The following is an 18,518-nucleotide window of genomic DNA, read 5'->3' on the forward strand; positions in this document are numbered from 1 at the left end:
CTCTAGGTCGGCGTAGGAAGTAGTTCCGGCCCACGCTAGGCCGGTGGGTCCCTCCGCAGCGTGGTAAAGAAGATGGCGACTTCGTCGATGCCGGAGTCGGAGAAGAACGCGGCTACAAAAGTGTCAGGTGAGTGTCAGGTAGATTCAGGTCGGCCCACTGCACCGTACCGTGAAGTGGGTCCACACTGCGGGGATACTCGGCGGCAAGGTCCCAGCCGGCGGGGCTGTCCAAACAGGGCCCCGGGGTCCCAGGCCCTTTAGTCGCTCTCGCACTTGCCTGAGCGGAAACCCAGCGCTGCCACAAGATGGCGTCGGGCCTGGAGCGCAGGCAGCGCCGGGGACAGCCCCGAGTCGCCAGGCCCCGGGACCGTAGCTGTCAGCCCCCTCCGCATGGGAACTAGGGGAAGGGGGAGCAAGCTGCTGACCAAGGGGGGCCCGTGGGCTGTACCACCGTCCCTGCACCCGGGGGAACTCGGGGGTCCGAAGGGCTGAACCACTGAGCCCGGACGGGGCCCTTAGAGCGAACCACGCTACGGGAATCGTAGAGCGGAGAAGAGAAGGGTCATACCGGCCTTTGACCACCCTCCCGGGGATAGGGAAGGTCCCTAGACTGGGAGGCAAGGCTTCTCGGTCATATTTGCCCGGAGCTCCCTTCTGTACACACGAGAAAGCCTCGCCCTGTCGGAGACTCAGTCTTTGTGCCTGCGAAATGGGCACACGAGTGCAGCTGGGTGGGTCATGGTTGCCGGCGCCGGTAAGGTGGCTCACCTGTACCAGTCCTCGTTACCTCTTCTCTCAGAGTGAAGGCCCCAGACCCCGCGCCCCGCTGTCGGGCGGCCCCCGGAGTCGATGGAGGAGAACGAGGTGGAGAGTAGTAGCGACGCGGCCCCTGGGCCTGACCAGCCGGAGGAGCCCTCTGAGAGCGGCTTGGGTATGGGCACCTCGGAAGCCGTGTCCGCCGACAGCAGCGACGCCGTGGCCGCCCCAGGGCCAACAGAGGCCGATGACTCCGGCGTGGGGCAAAGCTCGGATCGCGGCAGCAGCTCTCTGGTATGGGCCGTGCAGGCCGGCGTGGGTGGAGGCAGGGACCACGGGCAGCAATGCCTGGCAGCCAAGGGGAGGCAGCCAGCAAGGCTGGCTTATAACTAATGTTCGTTTTTGGTTTACTGTGTGTCAGGCACCACGCCGAGCCCCTAACATGGAGTTTCTTGTTTAAGCCTCGTACCTTGTAAGGCACATACGACTCAGAAAAGGAAACCGAGGCACTGAACACTGACAGAGCCAAGATTCAAATCTAGGCTACATACGGTCTTATCACTGCTCTTATTCACTGCCTTCACTCTTTGAGATAGATGTAGGTGTCCTGGTTCGAGTTTTGGCTCTGCTTCTGATTCACCAAGTACCTCTTTGAGCCTTTGTCTTACCATCTGTAAAATGGAGCGAAAACACCTGCTTCTGAGGGTGCTCTACTGTGAGCTTCACCAGACGTTTTCTTGGAAACACCTCCTAAAACCATTTCCTCCTGTCTCTGCCACTTCCCTATCTCCCTGGTGGTCTTGAACAAGCTACCCAACTTCCAGCTCTCCGTTTCCCCACCTGAAAATTGGGAGTGATGATTATACCTGCCTCCAATAGGGTTTGTGTGAGGATTAAATGAATTGATATGTGCAAAGCAATTAAAACAGTGCTCAACACATAGTAAACACTCCGTATTAGCCATTACCATTGTTATCATCTGCAAGATAGTGATCATTTTGAAGACATCACATTATTATTATCAAGACATCACTTTGGGGTCCAGGAGTTTCATTAATTCAGCAGAGGTGGGCCTACCATGTGCCCAGCTTGAGTTGGACCTTGGTGATACAGCAGGGGACAAGGCACATGTGGTCCCAGACCTTATGGAGGGTACAGTCAGACCTGGGAGATGTAACTTTGCAGAGTTAATGGTGCCATGATGGGGGGACACAGGCAACTGCAGCACAGAGGATGGAGAGGTTCTAACTTAGCCTTTGGAGTTAGGGTCAGCTTTCTAGAAGGGGTACCAGCTAAATGGCAGTGAGAGAGCTGAGTAGGAGTTAGCCATGGTGCAGTGCTGGGAAGCATTTCAGAGAGAGGGAACAGCTTATTCAAAAGCCCAATGAAAATAGCTCCTCTTGGCTGTTATGTGGGAGATGCTGGGCCCTTTACTTGACCAGAGCCAAGGACTTTGAAACTTGTTCTTGGAGGGCTCTGCAACTAGAGATCTTCTTGCACTGGTCCTCAATAAGGCTGAGGGTGTAGGCGATGCCACTCACCATGTCCTTGAGCCGAGGAGCGCTGTCTAGTGGGTGGCAGCACCCCCTGCCCCATCCCCAACTCCTAAACTCCCTCTCTCCCTGTTTCTTGTCCCCCCAGGAGGAGGTATCTGAGAGCAGCTCAAGTACAGACCCCCTGCCCCATGGCTACCTCCCCGATTCATCTTCTGTATCCCATGGGCCAGTGGCAGGGGTGACGGAGGGCCCCCCAGCCCTCGTGCACTCCAGCGCACTCCCAGACCCCAACATGCTGGTATCCGACTGCACAGCTTCTTCCTCGGACCTGGGTTCAGCCATCGACAAGATCATTGAGTCCACCATTGGGCCCGACCTCATCCAGAGTGAGTCGGGCAGAGGGTGGCAAGAGTTGCCCACTGGGGTTTCCCTGTGGAGCCCAGCAGCGCAAACTCAGGCAAAAAGCCCTACTACTCTGAATGTGTAACGTGGGAACAATAACCTCTGTCACATAGTGGTGAATGGTGTAAAGATACAGCACAGAAAAATTCTTAGCATAGTGCTTGGTAGGGGATAAGTGCTCAGTACAGAAATGGTAACACCTAACTTTGTACTGGGGGTCTGTTCTAAACACTTTACATTTAGTAGCTTTTTAATCCTTCTAGGAACCCCAAAAAGTAGGTACTGTTATCCTCACAGTGTAGAGAAATTCGAGGCACCAAGGATGTAAAATAATTTACCCACTGTCACCAGCAAGTGTTGGGCCATGATTTACCACACTGTACTGTCTATTGATGATACACGTAAAGGCCATAGCAGGTGGAAAAGCCATGGGATGGTCTGGAAAGCCAACCCTAAGAAAGTGGTGCAGGAGCTGGGCCTTAACCTTGGGCAAGTTTGGAGAGGAAGGAGGGTGACTCTCCAGGTTTAGTGGTCAAAGGCAGGGCAACTGGGTAGCCATGGCATCTGTATAACTGTGGGCTGGCTCCTGGACGGGCATGGCACACAAACCAGACCCCCAATATCCCTGCTTTGGGTGGGTAATGGTGGGGGGGCCAAATGAAGCTCAGAGGGGTTCGCAGCTGGTTTACAGTCACATGGGTGAGCCAGAATGAGTGTGGGCAGTGACAGTTTATTAGCTGGGAATTCCCTCCCCACGTGTCTGCCCAGGCTGCATCACTGTGACCAGTGCTGAGGATGGTGGGCCTGAGACTACACGGTACCTGATCCTGCAGGGACCAGACGATGGTAAGATCCTAGGCGTCAGACCTAGGGAGCCCTGCAGTAGGTGGAGGAATAGGAGAGGCTCTGCCACAAAGTCACTGTGATCTTGACAGGTTATCCACTACTCTGGGCCGCGGTTTCCCCACTGTTACTCTGGTAGGGAGTTGGGTTCCAGGATCCCTGGGCCTGCCTCAGAAGGACAGCTGTAGCTCATGCCCAACCTCCTCTTCTACTCTTCTTCCCTCTGATTCCCTCATCCACCCCCAGGTGCCCCCATGGCATCACCAATGTCCAGTTCCACCCTGGCCCACAGTCTGGCAGCCATCGAGGCCCTGGCTGATGGCCCCACATCCACATCCACGTGCCTGGAGCCTCCTGAGGAAGCCCAGGGTGGGCCCAGCTCCCCAGCACAGCCTCCCCCAGCTTCTGGCACTGAAGAGCCCGACCTACAGAGCCTGGAGGCCATGATGGAGGTGGTGGTAGTGCAGCAATTCAAGTGCAAGATGTGTCAGTACCGGAGCAGCACGAAGGCCACACTATTGCGCCACATGCGGGAGAGACACTTCCGCCCAGGTGCATTGATAGCTGCCTGCCTGGCTGAGACTGCATAGGTCAGGGTGGGGTGCCAAGAGCCAGACATAGAAGCTTGTTTTACTGCCCCCTCAGCAGCAGCAGCAACTAGTAAGAAGGGACGTCCACGGAAGTGGGGCACCTCCACCAAGACCCAGGAGGAAGAGGCACCAGAGGAGGAAGACGATGATGACATTGTGGACGCTGGTGCTATTGACGACCTGGAGGGTAGGCCACCATGGCTGCCAGGCCTGCTACCTCTACCCCCATCTATAAATACTGAGCTCCTTCTGGCCCACATGGAGAGCCAGGAAAAAGGAATTTGTACAGGTGCAGCCACAGGTGTCTTCAGTGTATAACAGAGGAGTTGGAGCCCTGGGACCAGGACCTCTGTGCAGTTGTGCAGGTTGTGCACTGACAAAGAGCACTTCTAAGAGGGCCGCATTCACATTTGTCCAACAGAAATAGAATGCAAGCCACATATGTACTTTTTCTTTGTAGCCATGTTTTGTTTTTTTTAAAATGAAAAGGTAAAATTAAGTTTAATTATATATTTTACTCTATATCTAGAATATTATGTAGTATGCAGTCATAAAAATTATTAGTTATTTTACTTTTTTTCATACTAATTTTACTTTTTTTCATACTAATTGAAATTGGGTGTGTATCTTACACCTAATTATGTCTCAGTTTAGGCTAGGCATATTTCAAGGGCTCAACATCTAGTTACTGGCTCTTGCATTGTCATAGATTCTGGCCAGTCATACAAAGATTGTAGACTCAAATGTCTATTTCTTTTTCTTAGTGGCTGTAAAGTGTGTTGAGGAAAGGGTAGCTTTTTCTAGTTCACATAAAGGTGTTGTATAAGGCAAGGTGTCAGGAAAGGTGCAGAGAAAGGACTTCAGGGGCCTGGAAAGGGATGCACACCGTCAGCCAAGGAGCATCAGGAGGGCTGCCTGGAGGGCTTGGAGGGGTGAGCAGGGATCAAGAAGTAGTCCTATGAGTGGGGCAAGGGATCGGGACTGAAAGGGTGGATCCAGTACTGATGGCCACCTTTTCTTACTGTCCCCACAGAAGACAGTGACTACAATCCAGCTGAAGATGAGCCCCGGGGCCGGCAGCTACGACCTCAGCGCCCCACTCCCAGTACCCTGAGACCCCGTAGGAGACCTGGCCGGCCCCGGAAGCTCCCCTGCCTGGAGACAGACCTCCCGGATGGTGAGACTTGGTCTTGGGAGGGCCTCTGCGGGTGGGGCCAAGGGGTGGGCTCCTTCCCTGCTTGCTTTGGTGGAACCCTGGGGACTGAGGGCAGTGCAGAGCAGCATATCTCAAGCTGGGGTGACCTGCAGGTCTCTTTGATAAAGGGGAAATCTCTCCCAAACCAGGCTTGAGGAAAAACCTTGAATTAAGAAATCATATATCAGCCTTATGGAAAGGCTTTTCAGTGGTAAGTTGTTACAGCCCAGAAGAAGGTTGAGTCTGTATAGCTGAACTAGTAAGATAAGTTTTAAGTATTATTACCGAAAAGACAACAAGGCTGAGGCCTGAGACTATATCCAAAGAGCATTGGCTTGGAGCAGTACAGGCTGGGGAAAGGAATGACCTATCGTGAGCAAGCATGCCAGCTCTGCCACCTACTAGCTATGTAACCTGGAGCATGTTACTTTGCCTCTTGAATCTCCTGTTCCCTTTTTGTGAATGCAGGTGATAGTATCTGCCTTTAGGATTGCTTTAAAGTGTAAGTGTACACCAGAAAGCACATGGTAGCTTTGTATATGCAATTGAGAGTTGTTACATTTTTTGTCTCCTTTTTAAAATAACTTTTTACTGAGTTATATGTGTGGAAAAGCACACTTCCAGGCACAACTCATTGAATCTTCACAAGGTGAACACTCTATAAACTAGCACCCCAATCAAGAGAACATTATATTGAAAGACTATTGATGTGTTTACTCCCATCTGTTCTCCAGCCACCCAGGCTCCCTAGAGAAAACCAATGGGGTTAAAGTGCCGCTGTTGCTCTTGTCAGGTCAGTGGAGCAGTTGTCATCTCCATTAACCAAATGAGGAAATTGAGACCTAGAGAGAGAGTGGCTTTGCCTGAGGACACACAAGTGATTGATGAGCAGAACCTACCTAGCAGATCTTACTGGGAAGGGTCCCCAGCGCTCTTGCTGCTGCTCTAGACTGTCACATTTAAGTCATGCTGTGCTGACAGCATGTCAGCGGCAAGAGGAGGGATATGTGTCCACACTGCCCTCTATCTGTACACAGGCTGTCCCTATCTGTCCCATGACCTGACGTGCCAGTTAGTGGACTATGACAATGTATAAGGGGGATATATTTTGGCCGCTGTCACACCTGCCCACATTTGTCCTGGTGTGTTGTGGCTGATTTGTGACCTGGCACATCTGTGGCAGGTGTGGAAGGAGAGCCTCTAGTGACTTCCCAGAGCGGACAGAACCCTCCGGAGCCACAGGACCCTGAGGCACCCAGCTCCTCAGGCCCAGGACGCCTGGTGGCCTTGGGCAAGACGGGTAGGGTTCCCGTGGAGCCCAGTGTGAGCCAGTCAGATGCAGAGAACACAGCACCCTCCTGCCAGGAGGAGCCTGACACCCCACCCCGCCGCCGTGGCCGACCCTCCAGGCGCTTCCTAGGCAAGAAATACCGCAAGTAAGTGGAACAGAGATGAGGGTTGGGGAGGCAGCCAAGTGGCCCCAGCCCAGCCAGACCTCTCCTCAACACCCTCCTGGCAGGTATTATTATAAGTCACCCAAACCACTTCTGCGGCCCTTTCTGTGCCGCATCTGTGGCTCCCGCTTCCTATCCCATGAGGACCTGCGCTTCCACGTAAACTCCCATGAGGCCGGAGACCCCCAGCTCTTCAAGTGCCTGCAGTGCAGCTATCGCTCCCGCCGCTGGTCCTCACTCAAGGTTCGTGAGTTGTAGCTGGAAAGGAAAGTGGCTGGGAAAGGGAAGGCACAGGGCATGGTAGAAGAAAAGAGGCTGCATGAGAGAAGGCAAAACCTGACTGGTGGCGCTGAGAAGAAGTGGTTAACAGGGCCTTCCCTGGCACCCACTACTGCTGCTTCGAGGAGCACACATCTGAGTCGTCAGGGGCTGTTTTGCATGCCTCACTCACACTGCAAAGCAGCATCGCATCTTTAGGGATGCTGTTTGCATGGTGGGCAGCATAGTTTGCTCGTTCACCACCATAGCCAGCAGATGGCAGTAACGCTGGTTTTATCTAATTCAGTATGCTAAAAATTTTCCAGCAGATAGCAGTAACATGTCTCAAGAGGGGCTCCTTTTTCTCATTAACCCAAATGTGTGGTGTGGGCCTGCAGCAGCCCCGAGCCACCTTTTGCCCACTACCCAAGCCTCGGAGGCCACTCTCATTTAGGCCTCATGCAGCTCAGGAGGTCAGAGGTGTCAATAGTCTCATTTTACCGACTCAGGAAACTGCAGCTTGGCTGGAACAAAATGAGGCAGCAAGTTGGCTGTCATTGGGGATGGGGGGGTGGGGCGGTCTTCAAACACAGATGGCCAGAACCCCTGTGCTTTTTGCATGCCATGCATCCTCTTCAGATAGGGACTCATGACCTGGAAGTTGTTTTCTAGAACCCTAATAGTGGGGGGCAAGGGGGCTGTCCCATACTTCAGTGGGGAGGGTGTAGACTATGGAGCTCTGCAACCTGGGTTCAGCTCCAAATTCACAAGGTCACTCTGGGACTATGATAAGTCACTTTACTCTGAGCCTCAGTATCCTCCTCTATCAAATGGTCAGTGGGCAGTGTGGTACAGAGCAGGTGCTCTCAATGGGGAGAGTCCGCAACCCTTACAGGCCCTGACCCTGGCAGCACTCCCTCATTCTGTGAGCCTGCTCCCACGGTAGCTCTAGGGCTGTGGTGAGGTGCAGCAGCAGCGGAGGCCGAGCTCAGCCCACTGTCCTTTTGTCTCTCTCCCAGGAGCACATGTTCAACCATGTGGGCAGTAAGCCCTACAAGTGTGACGAATGCAGCTATACCAGCGTCTACCGGAAGGACGTCATCCGGCATGCAGCTGTGCACAGCAGGGACCGGTCAGTGGGTGTGAGTGGGATGGGGCCGGGGTGGGAAAGTGGAGGCCCAGGATGTCCATGGTTCCTAGTTAGTGAGCACGTGCTCAGGGCCAGCCATTTGTAGCACTTTACAGACATTGGAAAGGTAAGGCCACTCATCCCAGATGACTTGGCTCAGAAGAGGGCAGTAGCAGGGCCTTGAGGTCCCTTAGTTTTTTCCTTGCTATGACCTTTAGTTTCCCATCTGTAAGGTGGTGACAGTCATTGGTGAGGAGATTAAAGGAAATTGTGTGCCTGAAGGGGCTCAGTAAATGATCTAAAGATCTTCCAGATTCTAGGTCCACACTCATCTTTCATGACACCGAAAAGGCAGACTTAGGACAAGTGGGTGGCCAGACAAAAATCTTCAGGGGCCTAGTGATACCTCTCTGAATTATACTTCAATCTGCAGCTTTAGGAAGGAGTTAGCTTCACGGGAAGGAGGTGGGGAGTGAGTAGAGATTAGGTATAGGGATCTACAAGGTGGACTTGTTAACAAAAATTCCAAAAAAAATTAAAATAGAATCTTATTCATATATAATTTGCAAATCAGAATAGTAGCTCTCAATATGAACCAAAGACTTGCTGGCAGGAGTTGGGGGATGGGGAGGCGAGGGGTGGGCAAGATTTTTAAAAGGAGAATGGTTGCTAGGGAAACTAGATTATGGACTTACCCCATTCTTTTTTTTTTTTTTCATATTGCAATATATAAATGTATCGAATCAACAGATATACACTTTATTCATTTTCTGATTGTTGGGGACAACTGGATTTTTCAACAGTGGGCTGACTCAGTGGTCAGCAAATGGGGCTATGATACAAAAACTATGGCTAACATGTGAATAGGCATCTGTCAGTGTCCTAGTTCCAGTTCAGGCTTGTAGAACAAAAGCTTTGGGATTACTGAACAGAAATCAAACAGCACAGAGAGACCGTTTGTTCTGTAGGCAGTTCCCAAGTCCAAGGAGCGGCGGTGTGCTCTGTAAGCAGCCTCCGAGTTCTAACTGCGAAACTCCAGATGCTGTGTTTGTGGGAAAGCCAGCTCTCCAAAATGCTTATAGGTTTTCTTAAGGAAAAAAAAAAGGAAGGGAGTTTTGTGTCCAAGCAGGATTAGGGATAACAGGTTTACTAGTTTAACAGCATTATTTCCTGCAGGACTTCTCAGAGCCTTTAAAATGCAAATGTATTTTGTGACTGTGTGAGAGAAAGAATGCACCATTCCCAAACATAGTGAAGTATAGAACTTATAGTACCCTCTTAGCATTTTCCCCAGCGAACTCTTGCTGGGGATTGGGAAATAGCGGTCTGAGAGAAAGGGGCTTGGGTGGAGAGTAGGGACACTCAGGGCTGAGACAGGGTCTGGGGTCTGGTCCATGCTAGACAGTCTGGGGTGGGCTTGGGGAAGTGATGGTCTAACTCCTGTACCTTCCTCCCCCAGGAAGAAGAGGCCAGATCCGGTAAGTCTGGGTCCCTGGCCTGGGAAGGGAGCTACTTGAGGGCTGCTTGTGGGCGTGGGGGCAGGAAACGAGGTCTCTCCCCCGCTTCTCTTTCTCCATTCGGTCCCCTCTTGTCCCTCTCCAGACCCCAAAGCTGAGCTCCTTCCCCTGCCCCGTGTGTGGTCGTGTCTACCCCATGCAGAAGAGACTCACGCAGCACATGAAGACACACAGCACTGAGAAGCCCCACATGTGTGACAAGGTGGGTGGGGCCGAAGGCTGGGCAGGAGTGGGGGCCGGGGGCTTCCTAGGGTGATCCACTACCCAACTCAGCCCACCCCTTACAGTGCGGAAAGTCCTTTAAGAAGCGCTACACCTTCAAGATGCACCTGCTCACACACATCCAGGCTGTTGCCAACCGCAGGTATACTCTCTGGGAGGCCTCTGGGGCTGGAGCAACCCCCACCTTCACCCTACCGCTGAGCTGCCCTCCCTCTGACCACCCCCAGATTCAAGTGTGAGTTCTGCGAGTTTGTTTGCGAGGACAAGAAGGCACTGCTGAACCACCAGCTGTCCCATGTCAGTGACAAGCCCTTCAAATGCAGCTTTTGCCCCTATCGCACCTTCCGGGAGGACTTCCTGCTGTCTCACGTGGCTGTCAAGCACACTGGTCAGGCCAGCTGCACCCCTCCCTGTCAGCCCTTAACTCACCGTGGCCCACAGTCAGAGGCTCAGCTCTGTCCCCCTCTCCCCACTGCAGCACAGCCAGAACCCTTTAATTCTAAAGGAAATTCTCTTGGGGGCATCACTCTCTAACCTTAGCTCCAGTTCCAGCTCAGCCCAGTACTCTCAGGGTGGCTCTGGGCCAGTCACTTTTCCTGAGCCTTCCTTAGCTGTGAAATGGGGAAATAAGAAGTACCTACCCTTTGGTGATTATAAAAGTGAGTTCTGTTCCTTCTCTGAGCCCTGTCTCTGCTGAGTGCTGGGGCTAGAGTCAGGTCTTAGATAGGCCCTTCCCTCGGCAGATGAAGTAGCAGAAATAGCATGAATCATATTCTTGCCCCACAGAAGGTGTACAACAAAAGTTGGTTCTTTCTTCTCCTTGGTGCCCAGCCTTCTGGCAGGCACACTAGGAAGTTTAGAGAAAGGAAGCCAGGGCCTCCCTTCGCCCGCTTCCTGTCTACCTGGGGTCCAGTGATTCATAAAAGGAGTGTGTAGTCATGTGACCTTAAAAATAGGCACTCGCAGGAAAACTGAGTGCAGAGCGCCGACCTGGCTTCTCTGCTGGCTCACCACCATGGACAGCGGCAGGCGTTTGCCTGAGTTAAAGCAGTCACTGGGAGTTAATCAGTTGGAGAGGTCCTTAGGGTTATGGTAGGCTTCCAGGAGAGGGAAGAGGGCAGACAAGGGGGTGGGCAGGAGCAAGCATTCCCCCACGTGTGCCTACAGGGGCCAAGCCCTTTGCTTGTGAGTACTGCCACTTCAGCACACGGCACAAGAAGAATCTACGCCTGCACGTCCGGTGCCGACACGCAAGCAGCTTCGAGGAGTGGGGGCGGCGCCACCCTGAGGAGCCCCCCTCCCGCCGTCGTCCCTTCTTCTCTCTGCAACAGATTGAAGAGCTGAAGCAACAGCACAGTACAGCCCCTGGACCACCCGCCAGCTCCCTAGGACCTCCCGAGGTAAGCTTAGCCAAGCAGGCAGCAGACAGAAGGGGCTTGGGGGCATGGCCTGGGATGACAGTGTGATATCCATCCTCATTTGCACATTGGGTACAACAAAGTGATCTCTGCTCTGGATTGTGGTAAAGACCAGTTGAGGTCACAGACATGCCAGCCTTGAGCTCAGAATAGGAGTGGCTTTCTAGTGCTAGTAATAAGAGAATGGGAATATCAGTAGTTAAATTGTGGTACTAGTCTACGGCCATGCCTCCCTGAACAAGCCCGATCCCATCTGATCTCAGAAGCTAAGCAAGGTCAGGCCTGGTTAGTACTTGGATGGGAGACCACTTAGGAATATCAGGTGCTGTAGGCGTAAAAAAAAAAATTGTGGTACTAGTTTATTATTCTCTCATGTAAAAGAAGTTCAAAAGTCAGCAGTCCAGGGCTGGTGTGACAGCTCCATGGTCAGTCATCAGGGACCAAGCTCTCTCCATATTTTTTCCCAGCCCTCTTAGGCATATGACTTCCATCTTTGTGGTTGCCTCATGATTCAGTATAGCTGCAGGAGCTCCAGCCTTCCTAGCCACATCCTGGGCAAGAAACGGGAGGAAAAAATGGGGGAAGGGCAAGAAGGATGCCTACCATCTATCCATCTGTCTTCCTCGTGAACTTTACCAGAAACTCCTGCTCAGCCATGTGGCCATACTTTACCTAACTGCAGGGGAGACTGAGAAATATAGTCCTGTAGCGGAGTACGTTGCTTCCCGACTCCCGCACCAAAAGATGGACCTGTGTGCTGATGGAACACAGGCTCTGAAATCAGACAGTCTTGTGTTCAAGTCCCAGTTCTGCTTACTAGTTGTGAGATCTTAAGCCAGATGCTTCACTTCTTTGAGCCTCAGCCAGTTAATCTGTAATATTGAGTTGGCAAATATTTTGAAAAGTCGTTGTGAAGATGAAACAGGCCAACAGATATAAAGTGCCCAACACACAAGCGGGGCTTGGTAAATGGCGCTTGAATCAGAGCTGCCCTCTCTCAGGGTTGGCCATGTCCCCACCCAGCAGGTCCCCCCAGAGGCAGCACCTTTACAGCCACCTGAGGCCCCCCCACTGCTCTGTTCTGACACCCTGGGTGGCGCCACCATCATCTATCAGCAAGGTGAGCTCTAAGGTCGGGTAAGAGCCAGGGTGCTGGGCAGGGGCAGGGCTTGGGCTAGTGGGGGCTGAAAGATAGGAAGGGGGTCATTGGGTACCAGTTTTCTAGCCGTTTCTAAGGTCCCGCCTACCCCAGGAGCTGAGGAGTCAACCGCTATGGCCACACAGACAGCCTTGGATCTGCTGCTGAACATGAGTGCTCAGCGGGAACTGGGGGGCGCCGCCTTGCAGGTGAGCCAGCTGGGGACCTCTTCCCCTGCCCAGGTACCTTAGGTGCCATCTCTGCGCTGGACACTGAGAGGAGAGGAGAGCGATGAGACAGACATCCCCACCCTTGGGGAGCTTCCAATTAGGGAGACAGACCCATTGACATCCACTGGGCACATGCCAGGAAGCCCTGGGAGGGCGGGGAGGTCAGAGGGTCTCCCGTTCCATTCTTCAGAGTCGCCAGTGACCTCTGCCATGCTGAGCAGTGAGCACCACTTCCATGCCTTCTGGGGCCCTTTTGTTTGATTTTCCTCCTAGCTCTGTGGCCTCCCTGTTCCTGTGGGTCTGAACTAGCTTCTTATCTAGCTTAGTGCCCTCATTCATGACACCTTATACAACATGAGGATTCCAAGGCTTTCTTCAGCTCAGACCTCTCTCTTGTCCATGCAACTCAAGCCCACATATGTACCCCCAAGTTCATCATCTTCTCCCTCCTCCACTCTGCTGCCTGGGATCAGCTTCCCCCCTGCCTCCTTTACCCCTGCATCTCCCTATACTTCTCAAAGACAGGGAGAAGTTTCTGCCTGCCTCCTGTCTCCCAGCCTTTGAAAACACGTAGTGTGTGTATTTAGAATGATAAATTCCAGGAACTTGGAGCAATAATGTGCTGCTGGGGGCTGGGCCACATACAGAACATGGAGAGGGGAGCCTGGCTTTGGACCCAGACATCTCCATAGGATTTAGCTCTTGGTGTTTGGGGTATAGAGAAATCTTACATTTTTAGATAGTTAAATGTATCAGCCTTTTATCATTTTTGCCGTTGGTATCATCCCTAGACTGTAACCCCAAGACTGTATAAACATTGATTTGTACTTTTTTCTTAGAGTTTCACTTTTTACACTTAAACCCTCACTCCAATTTATTTTGAGTGTATGCAGAAAGGCAGGGGACTAACTTTTTATTCCAAAAGTTGTCCAGTGCAGTATATCAAATAATCTTCCCCCATGGTTCGGAATGTCCCCTTTATCATGTTCTAGATTCCTGCATGGATAGGAGTCTATTTCTAGATGTACCGTTGATCTGTTTTCTCATGTTCGTATCATGCACGTTGGGGTTTTTTTCTGATTACAGAAATATAGGCCAATAAAAAAATAAAGTGAACATTAAGAAATGTTCTAGACATAAGGCGAAAGTCCTTAATGGTCCTCCCTTCCCTCAGGTAACCACTGTTAATGGGTTAAGTATTTCTCCAGTTTTGTCCATATGGACACTAACACATAGACCTTTTGTTCCTTAAAAAATGGGATTGCACTGTGCATCTCGACAACCTGTTCCTTCTTCACTCAGCAGTACGGGAGGCACGGCCTGGCTGGCACATGCAGATCTTCCTAAAAATCTCCAAATCACACCTCCACATCCTTCCATCATACACTTGTTCTAAAGTTTAGTCAGTCCTTGATTGGTTGCGTTTTTTCCAGTTTTTCATTAACTCAAGGCAGTGCTTTAGTACACATATATTTTTAGGTGCTCATAAACCTTCTGTGTAACAAGTATATTTCATGGTCATAAATTATAATTTTGTGAATCATAATTTATGATTTATGCTCATAAGATTGAACTTTTTGTATGTTCGTAGACCATTTTATTCTCTGACCCACCTTTTTGTGTCTTATATCGATTTAATTTTTAATTAAATTGTTAGGTTTTTTTATTACTGCTTTGCAAGAGCTCTTTGTATATGAAGGAAGTACACCTTTTATCTCTCCTACAAATTGTTAGATCACACCAACCCACCTCCCATTCCTTAGTTTTCTGATTTCATTTTACAGTTTGTCTTTCTGTAGCTTCTAGCATTTCTTTCTGTCATGATTAGAAAACTATTCCTATAAAAATACTTATCCACATTTTCTCTTCATATTTTTAGAGTTTTATTATTACATTTCAGTCTTTAATCCATTTGAAGCAGACTTTAGAGTAGGATGTGAGATCAAGCTCTTGACCTTTTTTTTTTCTTAAATACTTTGCCTCTTGTCCCTCTATCCCAAGATTTCTCAACCTTGGCACTTTGGGCCAGATAATTTTGTTGTGGAGCCATCCTGTGCGTTGTGGGACATTTAGCAGTCCTGACCTCTACCCCATAAATGCCAGTTGCGACAACCAAAAACTGTCTCCAGACATTGATTGCCCGAGGCCCCTGATGGGCAGTGTCACTACCCTGGTCTCGTTAAGTCTATTTCCAGTAGCTGGGTGGGATTTGGAAATCCAGGGTGTTGGGGTTGTACAAATGGGTGGTGGCGGCACTGGGTCTGGCCAGAGCCTGGTGAGTTTTGAGACCCTGAGATAGCAAAGGGCCTTGAACACCAGCTCCTTTACAACAGACCCTGCTCAAAATGCCCATTGGTGCCATCGCAGGTGGCTGTGGTGAAGTCAGAGGATGCGGAAGCAGATTTAGCATCCCCTGGTGGGCAGCCCTCCCCAGCAAGTGCCACTCCACAAGTGGTAACCCTCCATGTGGCAGAGCCGGGAGGCGGTGTGGCAGCCGAGAGCCAGATAGGCACCCCTGACCTACAGCAGATCACCCTGGCACCCGGTCCATTTGGCGCGGCTGGCTACAGCGTCATCACAGCACCCCCTATGGAAGAGGGGACATCAGCTCCTGGCACACCTTACAGGTAAGACCTGCCATCTGCAAGGCCTCCTTCAGGCAGTTACAGGTATTCTGGGGGGAAGTCAGATGAGGACCCTGCCCATCCAAGCCTAGTCGGCAGGAGGTGGAAATCCTAATACATATAAAGTGGCCGTAAGGGAGTCGCGTCCTTCTCAGGAAGGCAGAAGCTACTATGTTTTGGCCACTTAAATGTTCCAGGCACTTGACATTCATGAACTCATGTAAGCCATTCCCATGAGATCCATGTTTCCCTTATTTTACAAATGAGGAAACTGACTACAGAGTTTAAGTAACTCACCTAAGGTGAGACATGCAGTAGGTGAGGATTTGAACCCTGCTCCCTTTGGTTCCAAAGCCTATGTGCTCTTTGTTCTGGATGATTCCAGAGGTGTTTTCCAGTTTTGACCTTCAGAGCAAGCTCAGGCTCCTTGCTGGCATCGGAGGCCTGACACTCGGCTTCTTCCACACTGAGCGAGTTGGGGGCAGAAATGTTTATCATTTGTTTGTTGACCAAACTCCTGGGTAGTCTAAGGAAGTCGTGAATCCAAATACCAAACTCTTCAGCTGAGATGGGAGTCAAGATCACTGGGCCAGTGCCTGGGCAGCCCAGCCTCTTGGCACCTGCCTTTTACTTTTAGGATGTGAGTACTTGTCAGCCCTGCCTCTCCCACTTGGCCAGACTTAGGCTGGCCTGTGGGGCCCTCTGCCTCGCTGCTTCTTACCACTTCTGAGCAGGACAATACTTTTGGACACCTGGTCACTATTTACGGAAGAGACAGTAGAGGTTTAGCTGGTAAAGGGCCAAGCCAGGATGCAGTCCACGAGTCCGTCTGCAGTGCAGTAACCCCTCACTTGATGACTTCCTTGGGGGAGGGGACTCCTTTCCCCTCCCAGAAGCATGAATCACCCCTTCCCTCTGTGCCCACAGTGAGGAGCCCCCAGGGGAGGCAGCCCAGGCTGTGGTTGTGAGTGACACCCTGAAGGAATCTGGCGCCCACTACATCATGGCAGCCGACGGGACCCAGCTGCATCACATCGAGGTGAGGCTGGGCAGCTCACCCCACCCCATTTCCTACCCTTCCCTCCTCAGTACCTCATGCTCCCATCTCTCCACAGCTGACTGCAGATGGCTCCATTTCCTTCCCAAGTCCTGATGCCCTGCCCTCTGCAACAAAGTGGCCCCTGCTGCAATGTGGGGGGCCACCCAGAGACGGTCCTGAGCCCCCCTCTCCAGCCAGGACTCACCCGCTAGGGGACCCTCAGGGCTCTGCCTCCCCACCTCCTACAGCCAGCAAAGCCCTGGGCCTGGTAGCGCCCCCCTCATCGCCATCTGCAGCCACTGCATCGTCAAAGAAGTTCTCTTGCAAGATTTGTGCAGAGGCCTTCCCTGGGCGAGCTGAGATGGAGAGTCACAAACGGGCCCACGCCGGGCCGAGTGCCTTCAAGTGCCCCGACTGCCCCTTCAGCGCCCGCCAGTGGCCCGAGGTCCGGGTAGGTACCGCCCCCTGTTCCTCTGCTGGCACTCACTTGGTTAAGAAACCTTGACTGAGCACTGCCTTGAGCTAGCCCTCTGCTCCTCTCTAGTCAGAAGTGACTCAGCAAGGCTCTCAGGGGGCTCAGTCTGCGGGGAGGGAGACTGGACATGTAACTGATGCCCAACAGTGACCCCAGAGTGAACAGTGCACATGGCAGGGAACAAGTCAAGTGGACTCGGTGCTAGGAGACGTCACAGGTGGTGTGGCAGCATGAGCTGCACTTGGGGAAATTCAAGTTGTTGAAAATGTGGCAGGTATGGAGTTCAAAGGCCGTTCCAGGGCTAGTTCACGGTACAGTTTGGGGGCTCCCTCCCTTCACCTGAGGATTTCGTTTTCAGTTCCGACCTTGCACGGAATCCTCACAGCAGCTCGGTGAGGGAAGCTGGGTCCTAGAATGTCAGGCTGAGGGCGACCTCAGAGGTCACTTCATCCAAATCCATGTGTTACATAGGGGTATACTGAGTCTGAAAGCAGGGACAGGATTTTCCACGTGACCTAATGATGGAACCTATAGCTTTTCCCTTTCAAGCATACAGCACCAAACCTTACCCAGCTCCTCTCAGATCCACTTCAGAGGGTAGGTTCTGTGTCGGCTCTGCGTGCGGAAGCTCTGTCCTGACCCAGCTGATGCCCACCCCACCCCCCACCCCCCGCTCCTTCCGTAGGCCCATATGGCGCAGCACTCGAGCCTGCGGCCCCACCAGTGCAGCCAGTGCAGCTTTGCTTCCAAGAACAAGAAGGACCTGCGGCGGCACATGCTGACCCACACCAATGAGAAGCCTTTTTCATGCCACCTCTGCGGGCAGCGGTGAGGCCAGCAACAGTTGGGGTGGGGCTGCTGAGTAAGGATGGTAGGGCCACCCCTGAGCCTTCGTCCCTCCCCAACAGTTTCAACCGGAACGGGCACCTCAAGTTCCACATCCAGCGGCTACATAGTCCCGATGGGAGAAAGGCAGGGACCCCTACTGCCCGGGCCCCAGCCCAGACCCCCACCCAGACCATCATCCTGAACAGTGATGACGAGACACTGGCCACACTGCACAGTGAGCTGCCCTAGGGGCCCCAGGGTGGACCAGGGACTTGAGCCACCGCTTCAGAAAGCACCTTTGGGTCATGGTGGGGGCCAGGGCATTTCAGGTTTCTCTGGAACCCCTGAATGAGCATCCTTCATCTCTGTCCAGCTGCACTCCAGTCCAGTCACGGAGTCCTGGGCCCAGAGCAACTTCAGCAGGCACTGGGCCAGGAACACATTATTGTGGCCCAGGAGCAGACGGTGACCAATCAGGTGAGAGTCTAGTTTGGGGGCCCTGCTGGCAGATCAAGGGCAGAGGTAGGGGTGCATGGAGAGCTGAGGCTAGAGCTGGCTTGGCCCTGGCAGGAGGAAGCCACCTACATTCAGGAGATCACCACAGCAGACGGCCAGACAGTACAGCATCTGGTGACCTCTGACAACCAGGTGAGCTGCTGCTGAAGACTTCAGCACCCCACTTTTGGGGGGAACAATACTTTCCAAGCCACCTCTCCTAGAGTATTGCCAATGGTGGGTGTCCCTGGTCCCCCTGCTCTGCCATCCTGAGCTCCTGGTGGGTGGAGCCCTAGCACCTGCCTCCTTTCCACCCTCCTTCAGGTACAGTACATCATCTCTCAGGACGGAGTCCAGCACCTGCTCCCCCAGGAATATGTTGTAGTCCCAGAGGGCCATCACATCCAGG

At 52.3% G+C, this 18,518-nt stretch overlaps 1 protein-coding gene and 1 pseudogene across 8 annotated transcripts in view; both read left to right on the forward strand.

The window, feature by feature from the left end:
* The window catches only part of ZNF335 (zinc finger protein 335), a 20,688-nt gene continuing 2,170 nt past the window's right edge, over nucleotides 1-18,518 (forward strand). For 3 of the 8 annotated variants that reach the window (XM_011369315.2, XM_023536027.1, XM_023536031.1), the window contains exons 1-25: nucleotides 1-127; nucleotides 800-1,050; nucleotides 2,398-2,638; nucleotides 3,423-3,500; nucleotides 3,744-4,049; nucleotides 4,143-4,274; nucleotides 5,121-5,264; nucleotides 6,466-6,718; nucleotides 6,802-6,979; nucleotides 8,014-8,126; nucleotides 9,583-9,601; nucleotides 9,726-9,842; nucleotides 9,928-10,004; nucleotides 10,090-10,250; nucleotides 11,030-11,262; nucleotides 12,304-12,400; nucleotides 12,533-12,627; nucleotides 15,016-15,275; nucleotides 16,200-16,311; nucleotides 16,388-16,762; nucleotides 17,472-17,614; nucleotides 17,695-17,849; nucleotides 17,988-18,091; nucleotides 18,185-18,262; nucleotides 18,434-18,517. In XM_011369315.2, coding sequence (XP_011367617.1) covers nucleotides 850-1,050; nucleotides 2,398-2,638; nucleotides 3,423-3,500; nucleotides 3,744-4,049; nucleotides 4,143-4,274; nucleotides 5,121-5,264; nucleotides 6,466-6,718; nucleotides 6,802-6,979; nucleotides 8,014-8,126; nucleotides 9,583-9,601; nucleotides 9,726-9,842; nucleotides 9,928-10,004; nucleotides 10,090-10,250; nucleotides 11,030-11,262; nucleotides 12,304-12,400; nucleotides 12,533-12,627; nucleotides 15,016-15,275; nucleotides 16,200-16,311; nucleotides 16,388-16,762; nucleotides 17,472-17,614; nucleotides 17,695-17,849; nucleotides 17,988-18,091; nucleotides 18,185-18,262; nucleotides 18,434-18,517 — 3,756 coding nt within the window. In that variant the 5' untranslated portion in view covers nucleotides 1-127; nucleotides 800-849. Of the gene's footprint in view, nucleotides 128-799; nucleotides 1,051-2,397; nucleotides 2,639-3,422; nucleotides 3,501-3,743; nucleotides 4,050-4,142; nucleotides 4,275-5,120; nucleotides 5,265-6,465; nucleotides 6,719-6,801; nucleotides 6,980-8,013; nucleotides 8,127-9,582; nucleotides 9,602-9,725; nucleotides 9,843-9,927; nucleotides 10,005-10,089; nucleotides 10,251-11,029; nucleotides 11,263-12,303; nucleotides 12,401-12,532; nucleotides 12,628-15,015; nucleotides 15,276-16,199; nucleotides 16,312-16,387; nucleotides 16,763-17,471; nucleotides 17,615-17,694; nucleotides 17,850-17,987; nucleotides 18,092-18,184; nucleotides 18,263-18,433; nucleotide 18,518 lie in introns of those variants that run through there. The other 5 variants (XM_023536029.1, XM_023536030.1, XM_011369316.2 and 2 more) reach the window with 5 other exon arrangements.
* LOC111745181 lies at nucleotides 11,496-11,614 on the forward strand (annotated as a pseudogene).

Source organism: Pteropus vampyrus, unplaced genomic scaffold (genome assembly GCF_000151845.1).
Source record: "Pteropus vampyrus isolate Shadow unplaced genomic scaffold, Pvam_2.0 Scaffold147, whole genome shotgun sequence".
NCBI classification, from domain to species: Eukaryota; Metazoa; Chordata; class Mammalia; order Chiroptera; family Pteropodidae; genus Pteropus; species Pteropus vampyrus.